At 28.2% G+C, this 13,324-nt stretch overlaps 1 protein-coding gene across 1 annotated transcript; it reads left to right on the plus strand.

The window, feature by feature from the left end:
• The first annotated feature begins 11,028 nt into the window (after window positions 1-11,028).
• On the plus strand, window positions 11,029-12,871 carry LOC109022061 (UPF0481 protein At3g47200-like). Its single transcript, XM_019004860.2, has 2 exons — window positions 11,029-11,244; window positions 11,430-12,871. Exons 1-2 carry the CDS (start codon window positions 11,222-11,224, stop codon window positions 12,706-12,708), a joined length of 1,302 nt encoding a protein of 433 aa, XP_018860405.1. The 5' UTR covers window positions 11,029-11,221; the 3' UTR covers window positions 12,709-12,871.
• The last annotated feature ends 453 nt before the right edge of the window (window positions 12,872-13,324 follow it).

The raw sequence follows: 13,324 nt of genomic DNA on the forward strand, positions 1-13,324 counted from the left end.
TTTTCTCTCTTGATCTCTTGCAAAAGCTTTGATCAGTTGTCTGTGCCTTTAATAGGGCAAGTTTGGGATTGGATAAGACGCATCTTATTATTATACTTTTTTTAAAATTTTTATATAAAATATAATAAATAATTTAATTTTTTTAAATTTTTAAAAAATAATAATATTAAAATATAAACCGTATACATCTTTTCAAAATCATCAGTAATATAATTTTATATGATTTCTCAATATTAGGTATTATAAAACAAAAATTATAAATCTAACACTTAATAATCAATACACTATAAGAAGTAAAATATCATGAATATTTTTAACCACAATATTCACATAACCATCTTCATCACTTTCTTGATTGTTATAATTTCTTTTGAGGAAATGTTTTGGATCCCAAATTCGAAATCTAAAATGTGTCCCAAACGAGATTTTTTTTTTAACCAAATGATTAAAAACTATTTTTTAATAATATTATGATTTTTTTATTTTTAAAAAATATTTATGATAATTAAAAAAATATATGAAAAAAAAATCTATTCGGGACACATTGGTCCCGAATTTGGGACCATAGCAGTTCCCTTTTCAAAACCGCGTTAGGTGACCGACTGACTACCTCAAAAGACGAGCCCAAGTAATTCGATGCCCACCCTTTCTTTTGATGTGGTTCAGTTTGTTACAATTCTAGCGCGTGATGTGCTATCGAGATTTCAAAGAATAACTGATCTTCCTTTTCAAAATTGCGTTAGGTGACCGACTGACTACCTCAAAAGACGAGCCCAAGTAATTCAAGACCCACCCTTCCTTTTGATGTGGTTCGGTTTGTTACAATTCCAGCGCGTGATGTGCTATCGAGATTTCAAAGAATAACTGACCTTCCTTTTTAAAACCGCGTTAGGTGACCGACTCACTACCTCAAAAGACGAGCCCAAGCAATTCGAGACCCACCCTTTCTTTTGATGTGGTTCGGTATGTTACAATTCCAGCCCGTGATGTGCTATCGAGATTTCAAAGAATAACTGACTGTTCTTTTCAAAACTGCGTTAGGTGACCGACTAACTACCTCAAAAGACGAGCCTAAGTAATTATATGTCTCAGTTGGTTTCATTTACTTCGCAAGGCTGTTGGCCACTGCCACTATAAACAATGAAACGACCGTTGAAATGTCCGTAAAGAGGAAGGATTAGAATACGGAAAATGAGAGGGTTATTATTTTTTATTACTTATATATTATTTTTTTATATTAATTTTTTTTTTAATTTTTAATTTTACTTAATAGTTAAAAAAATAATTATTAATAAAATTATATATTTTTAAATTTTGTTAATAATTAAAGATGTTAAAAGAATATTTAAAAATAATAATAATACAAATAAATATACTATAAATAATAAATAGATAATAATCCTTTCACTACACCTCAAAATATCTGCTATATTTCTAGATAATTCACTATCAATTGTTTATAGCTCGATGAAGAGAGACCTTTGTTTTTACGTATAAATGCGTGTACCGGATTGGAAATCCGGAACCGCTTTAAGTTACTTGCATCCGGACTGTATAGGTTCGGGTTTTATAATCTGGATTTCGGCCCGGATTTGATTCGGGCCGAAACCCGGAACCGGAAAGCGGGTATCCGGGTTTCGGATCGGGCCGGATAAAAATCTGGCCCGGATGAACAGTCTTACCGCCAGGGACTGTAGCATTTTTTTTTATCTATTTTTTATAATTTTTTTATATAAATATTTTTAATAATTTTAAATATTTAAAAAAATAAAATAAAATAATATTATTATTAAAAAATATTTTCTTAATTACGAAATAGAATAAAAAATAATATTTATTCTACTTTGTGATTAAATAAGTATTTTTTAATAATTTTTTTTACTTTCTGATTAAGAAAGTGTTTTTTAATGATATTTTAAATTTATTTTATTTTTTAAAAATATTTAAAAGTGTGAAAAAAATCTATATAAAAAATAAATTAAAAAATACACATAAAAAATTATAAAAAATATTTTTTATAATTTTTTATTTTACTTCATGATTATGAAAATAGTTTTTAATAATATCATGATTTTTTTTAAATATTTAAAATGGACATACTACAGTCTCGTTGGGGGCTTTCGTAATTAAGAAAGTATTTTTTAATATATATATTTTTTATTTTCTGATTAAAAAATATTTTCTTAATAATATTTTAAATTTATTTTATTTTTTAAAAATATTTTAAAATATTAAAAAATCTATATAAAAAATTATTTAAATAAAATTCATCTAAAATAATACTACAGCCCCCCAGCAGGAGCTCCCAGCTGGAGCCCCCAGGGAGGGCTGTAGCATCACCCTTTTAATTTTAAAATTAATCTCTATATATATTCTAACAATCTCTAAGTAATCTCTCACTTAAATATTAGATCTCCACATGTGAGTCGATATTTTCAATCAAACTCTATCATCTCTGCAACTCACAGCTTGCACTTTCAAGCTAGAATAAACACTGAAATCAAACCCGATTTCAGATTTCTACGTACTTCGCCCTAGTCAACACATCTACTAGGTGACTCATAACTCTTATTGCACTAGAAATATCCAGTCAACTAATCTTAGTAACCTTTGTCAATTTTCTCAAGCTTTATTGAGGAACAACAAAGTTAACTCTCTTTAACTTCCTCACATGTTTCTCGCGATCAAATCTACTTTTTTACACTTTTGTATTTCTCTGCATATCACTGAACTCTGATGTCAAGTATAAATAATTAAATCTCTTACCATGTGCTAAGACCAATATACCCTTAGTTATCTTCCAAGCTCTTCCAAAAAATGCTACTACAAAATTGCTGTTATTAAACTATCTCACAAAAATCAAATTTTTCTTCAGATTTAAAATATTTATGACTTACTATTAAGTCTACAAGCCCCTGTTTAGAAATGTGATGCGCGCATCACCTATTCCTAGTACATATAATATCTCTCCATCAATAACATACATCTTCTCAAAATTATCAATAATATAATTCTACATAATTTTTCAACGTGAAGTGTTATGAAACAAAGATTCTAAATCTAATATCTAATCATCAATCAGATTGTAAATAGTAAAAAAATAAGAAATCATAAATTTATTCTATTACTATCATCCTCGACACTTTCTTCATTATTGTAAATTTCTTGAAATGCTTCGACTTGCCACAACTCTTACATGTAATCTACAATCCAGATTTTAAGATGGGAACGACTATGGGTCTCGAATTCGAAATCTATTTTATATCCTGATTAGGTTTTTTATTTTTCTTTTTATTTTTTAAGTATTTTTTTAATCATCATAAATATTTTTTAAAAAAATAAAAAAATTACAACATTATTAAAACAATTATTTTTTTAATCGTTTAATAAAAAAAAAAGGAAAAAAATTACATTCGCACTTTGAGTCCCGAATTGCATTTCCCAAAGCATTTCCCTTCAAAGTATACCTGATGACTACCCTTTCAAAACCGTGTTAGGTGACCGAGTAACTACCTCAAAAGGCGAACCCAAGTTGCATGAGATCGAGGTGCCAGAGTGAACAATTGTCTGTGTTTTGTCCAAATATTATTTTTGAGTTGTGCTGTATAGAACTCCACGCCTTGTATATTTATTTAAAAATATGTGATTTTATTTTTTTATCCTCATATTTTATATTAAATTTAATATAAAATATGAGGATAAAAAAGTAAAATCATATATTTTTAAGTAGATGTACAGAATGTGAGGCTTATGTTTAGAATTTTTTATTATTTTTTTCAAAACTCCCGATCTTATACTATACAGCGCACCTATTTTTTTTACATATTTTTAAATGTTTAAAAAAAATTATAATATCACTGTATAAAAAAACTCAAAAAAAATAAAAAACAAATAAAATAAACGGGATCCGGCAGCAGATCCTAGCATCACCATGAGTCCATGACTACAGGGGACTGGAGAGCTGCAACCTCATTAAGAAATTAAAAGAAGATGGAGCCCACGCGGTTCCAACGTCACATGTCAAAACTCGGCATTACGTGGTCTGCAGTGTATGGGTATTTTATAATATTAATATACATATCTTTTTTGATGATTTTTTAAAAGAATAATAATATATACATAACATATTTTATAATATATTATATAACAATATTATAAAATAAAATATTTTTATAAAATGATATTATTTTTATAAAATATTTATCTTCCATTTAAAATATATTTATAAAAAATATTATATATAAATTATTTTCATTTTTAAAATATCAACAGCCCACAATACCTGTGACTGAGAAATTTATACCTTCTATGGCTTTCAGTCGGTTTCGAATGCGTTTAGATGTTGAAGTGAATTGAGTTGAGTTGAGATGATAAAATATTGTTAGAATATTATTTTTTAATATTATTATTATTTTAGAATTTAAAAAAATTGAATTATTTATTATATTTTATATTAAAATTTAAAAAAATTATAATAATGAGTTAAGATGAGTTGAGAGATATTTGTTATCCAAACGAGTCCTTCATTTACTTCGTAAGGCTGTCGGCCACTGCCACTAGGCTCACTATAAAACATGAAAGGACCGTAGAAATGTCTTTAAAGGGCAGGATTAGGATACGGAAAATGAGAGGGTTATTATTTTTTTATAATTTATTTATTTTATTTTTATTTAATTTATTTAATTTTTAATTTTATTTAATAATTAAAAAATAACTACTAATAAAATTATATTTTTTTAATTTCTTCTTAAAAATTAAAAATTTTAAAAAAATATTTAAAAAAATAAATATACTATAAATATTGGATCCGAGTTTTTGTTGGGTGCAATTCTTTATTATTTTCTGTGTATTATTTTTTGTAATTTCTTTTTAAGATTTGTCGGTTAAAAACTTTCAGATTTCGATATTTCTATTTTATATGGTATATTAATTTTAAAAGTTTTTTCTACAAATTAGTTTTTATATTTTTATTTATAATTTTATTTATTTCAGTCCATAATCCCAACAATTATGTTCACACAATACATTTTATGAAATGCTAATTCCAGCTAATTAGCCTAATTATCTTCTTTCCTTTTCCTTTCTCCACCCCTTACAGAATTTAAAATTTATAAATCTAATCTTACGAGTCCTTATTATATATAGGAAATATGAAAGGTTTCAAGATCATAGCAATAAACAGAATATATATTACTTATCAAGTTGTGTAGTGATTTGCTGGATGACTTCCCTTACCTCCTCCTTTAACGGGATCTGAGGTCGAACCACATATAACATCTGTAGTAGTAGTTGTGGTGATGGTAGGGCTGTTGCCTTGTTGGGAATGCCCATTTCGTCCCGAAGCCGATAACCTTAGATCTGTTGCCTCTGCCTCTGCATCTCTTTTCATTTTTCTTCTCTTGATCTCTTGCAAAAGCTTTGATCAGTTGTCTGTGGTTAGAATTTTAAAGAGCATGTGCAAGTGATTGGAATTTTCAAAAGAATAATGACGCTATGTTTCGATATTAGAGTATCCTCAATATTTTTCAAATATTCTCGTACTTTAAAAATATTTCACATGTCAAATAATTTAAAATATATTTAATGGGACCCACAAATCCACTTCAATATCTACTCATGATTATTCACAAATATTCTATAATTCTTTTCACTATTATATATAAATATAAAATAAAATCACTATAATATTTATTACTATTAAATAAAAAAAAAATCATTATAATATATAAATAAAAAATAAAATCGATATAATATATAAATAAAAAATAAAATCATTATAATATATAAATAAACAATAAAATCACTATAATATATAAATCATAAATAAAATCGTTATAATATATAAATAAAAAATAAAATCAATATAATATATAAATAAAAAATAAAATCATTATAATATATAAATAAAAAATAAAATCACTATAATATATAAATAAAAAATAAAATCACTATAACATTTATCACTATTAAATATAAATAAAAAATAAAATCATTATAATATATAAATAAAAAATAAAATCGCTATAATATTTATCTCTATTATATATAAATAAAACATAAAATTACTAAAATATATAAATAAAAAAAATCACTATTATATATAAATAAAAAATAAAATCATTATTATATATAAATTAAAATAAAATTATTATAATCTTTATTATTATTATAACTATTCATAAATATTTTCAACACTTCTCAATACTTTTCACTATCCAAACATACCCTGACCGACTACCTTTTCAAAACCGCGTTGGTGACCGACGGAGTCCGAGCCCAAGTTGCATAAGATCGAGTGCCGGAGTGAACAGTTGTCTGTGCCAGTCCAAGTATTATTTTCTCCAAACAGTACTAGCGGTTGAGCGAATTTTGGCTGGAATTAACTTTAACTAGGGGCAGGTTTGGGGTGGGATGAGACACAAAATTCTTATCTCATCTCATTTCATCATTACATCTTTTTCAAATCTTTATATAAAATATAATAAATAATTCAATTTTTTAAAATCTCAATACAATAATAATACTCCAACATAATATTTTAAACACTAAGAAAATATAAAATTTTTATCTCACTCCTTAAACCTACCCTAAATACTTTTTTACCTCTGAAATCAATTTTTACATGTAGTTATATCTTTAAGCCAAAAGACACATTGAAATCAAACCGACTTTACTTTTTCACCTACTTCACCCTTAATTAACATATTCACTCGGCGACTCACAACTCCTACTACATTAAAAATATTCAATCTCGAACCGATTTTAATAATCTTAGCCAACTTTTCTAGATTTTCATAAGGAAAGATAAAGCTGATTTCCTTTGACTTCCTCACATGTTTCGAATGATGAAGTCTGCATTTTTACATTCTTGTATTTCTCTACACATCACTGGATCCTGATGTCAAATACAAAGAATTAGATCTATTACCATGCGCTAAGACCAACGCATCCTTAATGATCTTCCAAGCTCGTCCAGAGAATATTATTGTAAAATCGTTGTCATCAAGATGTACCACAATGATCAAGTTTTTTTTCAGATCTAAAACATGTCTGACTTGCTGTAAAGTCATGCTCTTGTTTGGAAGTGTGATACGCCCATCATCCATTCCTATTACATCTAGTACCTCTCTATCAACCGTATACATCTTTTCAAAATCATCAATGATATAATTTTATATGATTTCTTGATGTTAGGTATTATAAAACAAAAATTATAAATCTAACACTTAATCATCAATACACTATAAGAAGTAAAATATCATGAATTTTTTTAACCACAATATTCACATAACCATCTTCATCACTTTCTTGATTGTTATAATTTCTTTTGAGGAAATGTTTTGGATCCCGAATTCGAAATCTAAAATGTGTTCCGAATGAGACTTTTTTTTTTTTACCAAATGATTAAAAATTATTTTTTAATAATATTATAATTTTTTTATTTTTAAAAAATATTTATGATAATTAAAATAATATGTGAAAAAAAAATCTATTCGGAACACATTTTGAGTCCCGAATTTTAGACCCATAGCAGTTCCCTTTTCAAAACCGCGTTAGGTGACCGACTGACTACCTCAAAAGACGAGCCCAAGTAATTCGAGACCCACCCTTCCTTTTGATGTGGTTCAGTTTGTTACAATTCCAGCGCGTGATGTGCTATCGAGATTTCAAAGAATAACTGACCTTCCTTTTCAAAACCGTGTTAGGTGACCGACTGACTACCTCAAAAGATGGGGCTAAGTAATTATATGTCTCAGTTGGTTTCATTTACTTCGCAAGGCTGTCGGCCACTGCCACTATAAACAATGAAATGACCGTTGAAATGTTCGTAAAGCGGAAGGATTAGAATACGGAAAATGAGAGGGTTATTATTTTTTATTACTTATTTATTATTTTTTTATATTATTTTTTTTTTTAATTTTTAATTTTACTTAATAGTTAAAAAAATAATTATTAATAAAATTATATATTTTTAAATTTTTTTTAATAATTAAAGATGTTAAAAGAATATTTAAAAATAATAATAATACAAATAAATATACTATAAATAATAAATAGATAATAATCCTTTCACTACACCTCAGAATATCTGCTATATATCTAGATAATTCGCTATCAATTGTTTATTGCATATTGCTGTTCACACTTGATTCTAAATCATCTTTTTCTATCTTTCTTTATCATTACTCAAAATTATATACGAATGATATAAAAAAATAGACAAATGGATCCTATATATATATATATATATATATATATATTTATATATTTATATATTAACAGTAGGATGACGTCAAGGAATGTTTGCCTAATTTAGTTAATTAAAAATATTATTATAGTTAAATTATGTTAAAATTTTAATTATTTATATAGTTTTACTTTATTTTTAATTATTTAACAAACTTTTATTATTTATCTAATAATGAAAGATTAATATTTTATAAATTAAATTTGATAATTTATTTGTAATATGATATTTATATGTTAATTATCTATTTTAAAATAATTTAAATCAGTATTTAAATTTTTACTATTTGATCAAATTTAGAGACTTATGATGAATGGTTGGATTTAAATCCTAAAAACTTTAATATTTTATAAATTAAATTTGATAATTTATTTATTATATGATATTTATATGTTAATTATTTATTTTAAATTAATTTAAATCAGCATTTAAATTTTTACCATTGGATCAAATTTAGAGACTGATGAAGGGTTGGATTTAAAACTCAAAAACTTTTTTTCCTCTCACTTTCTCATTTTCCCTCTCTCCTTCCGCTCAGCCGTGTCGTCCCTCTCTCTCACGCAATCTCCTCCCTTAAGCAGCCGTGCGCCACCATGCGGTGTCACTGACCACTTCACCAGCTTCCCCTCACACGGGCGACCAAACCCCACCGTCGAAGTCTGTTGGCAGCACCTCTCTTCCCCGCGAGTCTTCCCTTTCCCTCTCTCTCTCTCTCACCCGATCTCCTCCCTCAAGTAGCCCGATGCCGTCGTGCGCCACCATGCAGCTTAACCGACCATCTCAGTAACCGACTACCTCACCGGCTTTCCCTCACGTCGGCGAGCAAACCCCACCATCGAAGCCCTTTGGCAGGTCATCTCTCAGCCGCACGTGAGCAACCCGAAATGGGTCTCGACGCAAGGGTTTCTCCTCATAGCGTAGTCGTTAGCCACTCCTACGCCACCAGACCACCACCAACAGCCTCATCCTTCACTGACGACCTATCATCTTCCTCCTTTCCTCCAGCTAAAGTCCCAGCTCCTGCCTTCGCTCTTCACTGGATTTGTTAATTTGTGATTTGTGTGGAAATTTGTTTGGTAATTTTGTGATTTGTGTGGTGAATTTGTGGTGAGTTTATTTTGTGATTTGTGTGGTAATTTTTATGGTAAATTTGTTGTGAGGATGCCGAGAAGGACGTGAGTGGAGGAAGAAAATATAAAATAAATTATTGTTCATTACTGTTGATATTACTATTTATCGAATAGAGGTTTTTAAGTATAAGAAGATAGAGATTATATTTGAAAACTCATTTGTTGAAATATATAAGATAAAAATAGATTTTAATTAGATATTTTAAACAAAAAGTACTTGACCTATTCCTGTGTCCAAAAAAGATAAAAAAAAATAGATAACAACTTTTACAAATATCTATAAATACTTAAAAAAATCACATTCAAATAAGTTTTCATATTTAATTATGAATAAATATATATAGTAGCTCCTGTTTAGGAGTAATTATTTTGTACACATGATGTGATATCATCTGAATCACATATTTCCTCAAGTCTAATTTACTATACGACTAAGAGAGATAATAAGAGAGAGAGATGAGAGAGACCGAGAATGTGTTTTGCAGATAAAAAAAAAAACAAATAGATTACATGCATCCACGTAATGTAGTGTGTATTGTGTGCTCCACTTTAATAGATGATATATAGAAGGACTCTTAGGGTACGTTTGGGTGTTGAAAAGTGTTGAGAAGTGTTGAGAATGTTTGTGAATAGTTATGAGTAGAGATTGGAGTGAGTTTGTGGGTCTCATTGAGAGTATTTCGAGTTGTTTGGATGTGTGAAGTATGTTGAGTTGTTGACTTTTGAGTAGGTAGTTGAAAAATGTGTGGGTCCCATAAATATTATAGTGATTTAATTTTTAATAATAAATATTATAATGATTTTATTATAGTGATTTTTTAATATTAATAAATATTGTAGTGATTTTATTTTACTTTTATATATAATAATGATAAATATTATAATGATTTTATTTTTAATTTATATATAATAATGATAAATATTATTATGATTTTATTTTTAATTTATATATAATAGTGATAAATATTATAATGATTTTATTTTTATATATATAATAGTGATAAATATTATAGTAATGTTATTTTTTATTTATATATTATAGTGATTTTATTTTTAATTTATATATAATAGTGATAAATATTATAGTATTTTATTTTTTATTTATATATAATAGTGATTTTTATTTTTTATTTATATATTATAGTGATTTTATTTTTTATTTATATATTATAGTGATTTTATTTTTTATTTATATATTATAGTGATTTTATTTTTTATTCATATATTATAATGATTTTATTTTTTATTTATATTTAATAGTTATAAATATTATAGTGATTTTATTTTTTATTTATATATTATAGCGATTTTATTTTTTATTTATATATAATAGTGATAAATATTTTTTATTTATATATTATAGTAATTTTAATTTTAATTTATATATTATAGTGATTTTATTTTATTTATATTTAATAGTGATATGTATTATAATGATTTTATTTTTTATTTATACGTAATAGTGATAAGTATTATAAAATGTTTGTAAATAGTTATAAGTAGAGATTGAAGTGAGTTTGTGGGTCCCATTGAAAGTATTTTAAGTTGTTTGACATGTGAAGTATTTTTAAAAGTACGAGAATACTTAAAAAATATTGAAAAATATTTGATATCCAAACATAGCCTGATCTTCATGCCCAACACTAAAGTATCCTCAACACTTTAGACCCAAATGTGGGTCTGCGCATCTTCTTTGGCAAACCCAAATCTAGCTCCGATACTTCAAAACCGCGGGCCTCAACTCGTGACTAGTTAGGAGGCTATGATCATTTAGTTAGCTGCCTAATCTCTGGGAACAAAGGTTGAGAGGTCAGATCAGATTCATGCAGATCATCTTATTCTTATGGTCAACGACCTGAATCTAAGGTGAGATATCCTTTATCTCTGGTGCTACTGAAAGGTTTTTAAGTTTAGCTTCCTTGTTTGTGATACCCATGCAGATTCGTTAGCACCATGAGCTAAGAAAACTTTATTTCTAATACTATTTTTTAAATGAATTTCTTGTCAATCGACTTTGATCCTCTTGTTTTTCCTTATCACTTCTTTTGAAGATTAGAAATGGCTGTGAGTGGAGATAGTGTTATAATCAACATAGAAGGCTTGGCCCATTCAATTGAAGAAATGATGTCTCCTGATTCGCTTGTGCTACCAAAGAGCTGTATCTTCAAGATCCCCAATATACTCTACAGGCAAAATGAAAAAGCATTTATCCCTGATGCGTTTTCTTTCGGCCCTCTTCACCATGATGGCAATCCAAACTTGAAAGCCGTTGAAAAAATTAAACTACAGTACTTGCAATGCCTTATTTCTCGATTACACACTTCAGAGATAGGTAAGAAAATGGTGATAGATTTGATCAAAGCCATCAAGGAAGTAGAGAAAGAGGCTCGTCAATATTATGCTGAATCAATTGAATACACTCCAGAAGAATTTGTCAAAATCTTGTTAATTGATGGTTGCTTCATTATTGAGCTTTTTCGCAAGGATGCTTATGAGGAGCTTAGAGAAAAAGATGACCCTATTTTTACCATGTCTTGCATGCTTCAATTGCTATACCACGATTTGATATTACTAGAAAACCAAGTTCCTTGGATTGTACTCGAGCGCTTGTTCAACATGACCAAACAACAAACCCATACCGAGTCTTTACTTCAACTTGCCATTCAATTTTTTGGGACAACTTTCTCAGCCACACCACCTACCAAAATCTTGCCTCTCAATGACATCAAGCACATTGTCGACCTACTGAGAAAATGGTTGGTTTCATCAATTAAAGAGGAAGAAAACAACTCAGAATATTGGGAAGTCATGCCTTCTGCTACGGGCCTCGTGGAGGCAGGAATCAAATTCGTGAAGGCTACATCTGAAAGCATATTGGACGTAAAATTCAATGATGGGGTCCTCGAAATTCCTCCATTACTAATCCAAGAGACAACAGAAACAGCTTTTCGAAATCTGATCGCTTTTGAGCAATGCTACACCGACTGTGAAGCGTGGTTGACTTCCTATGCCTTACTCATAGACAACCTCATCAATACTACCAAGGACGTGGACATACTTTGCGAGAGTAAGATCATTCATAGCTGGTCAAATCGAAAGGAAGTGGTTCAGTTCTTCAATAAGCTCTACCACAATACTTATGTCAAAACTTTCTATTACGGACGCCTTTGCAACAATGTGAATGGATACTGCAACAGCAGGTGGCCTAGATGGCTTGCTGTGCTTGTGCGCAATTATTTCAACACTCCTTGGGCTTTACTTTCGACATTGGCTGCTATCATCCTATTGATCCTCTCTTTCTTACAAACTTTGTATACCATAAAATGTTAGCAATATTACAATCTAATTATCAGAACTTATTGTGTATTAATCGGTCCCTTCAGTCTGTCCTGATCTTTTCGATGTCATTTGGGGATAGATAGAAATATTGTTTTCACTTTTAGGGATTTCTTATAATTAATGATATGTGAAAAATGAATTGATTATGTCAAATGGGCAGATGATTTTCAGATGTTTCAGTGAAATCAGTTGTAAAGTCCTTCAGAGTGAGGAAACATTAAGAGCACGCACTTTCATAGTTTGGCTTCATTTCACTTCACTATATTTAGGCAGATGCATTCCACTTTCAACTCGTTTCCTTTTCCTTCATTTGTTTGGCAAATCAAAGAAAAAAATACATAAAAATGATTTTTTTTTTTATCGATTCTAATTGTCATTTGAAATTAAGCAAAGTATCATCCTAAAAATGTTTTCGGATGTTTGGTTATAATTATATATTACATATCTTTATGTTAAAACAGTGTCATATAAAAATAAAATCTTAAAATCCATGTTAAAAATGTCAGTTATGACCCTATTTTTCTTTATTTATTGCTTAAAAAATTCTAACATTTGGGTCAGAATCCAAGCATGCTAGTGTACAGTTTGCTTCTCAAATTCTAACATT

This window comes from Juglans regia, chromosome 6 (assembly GCF_001411555.2).
Source record: "Juglans regia cultivar Chandler chromosome 6, Walnut 2.0, whole genome shotgun sequence".
Taxonomy (NCBI): Eukaryota; Viridiplantae; Streptophyta; class Magnoliopsida; order Fagales; family Juglandaceae; genus Juglans; species Juglans regia.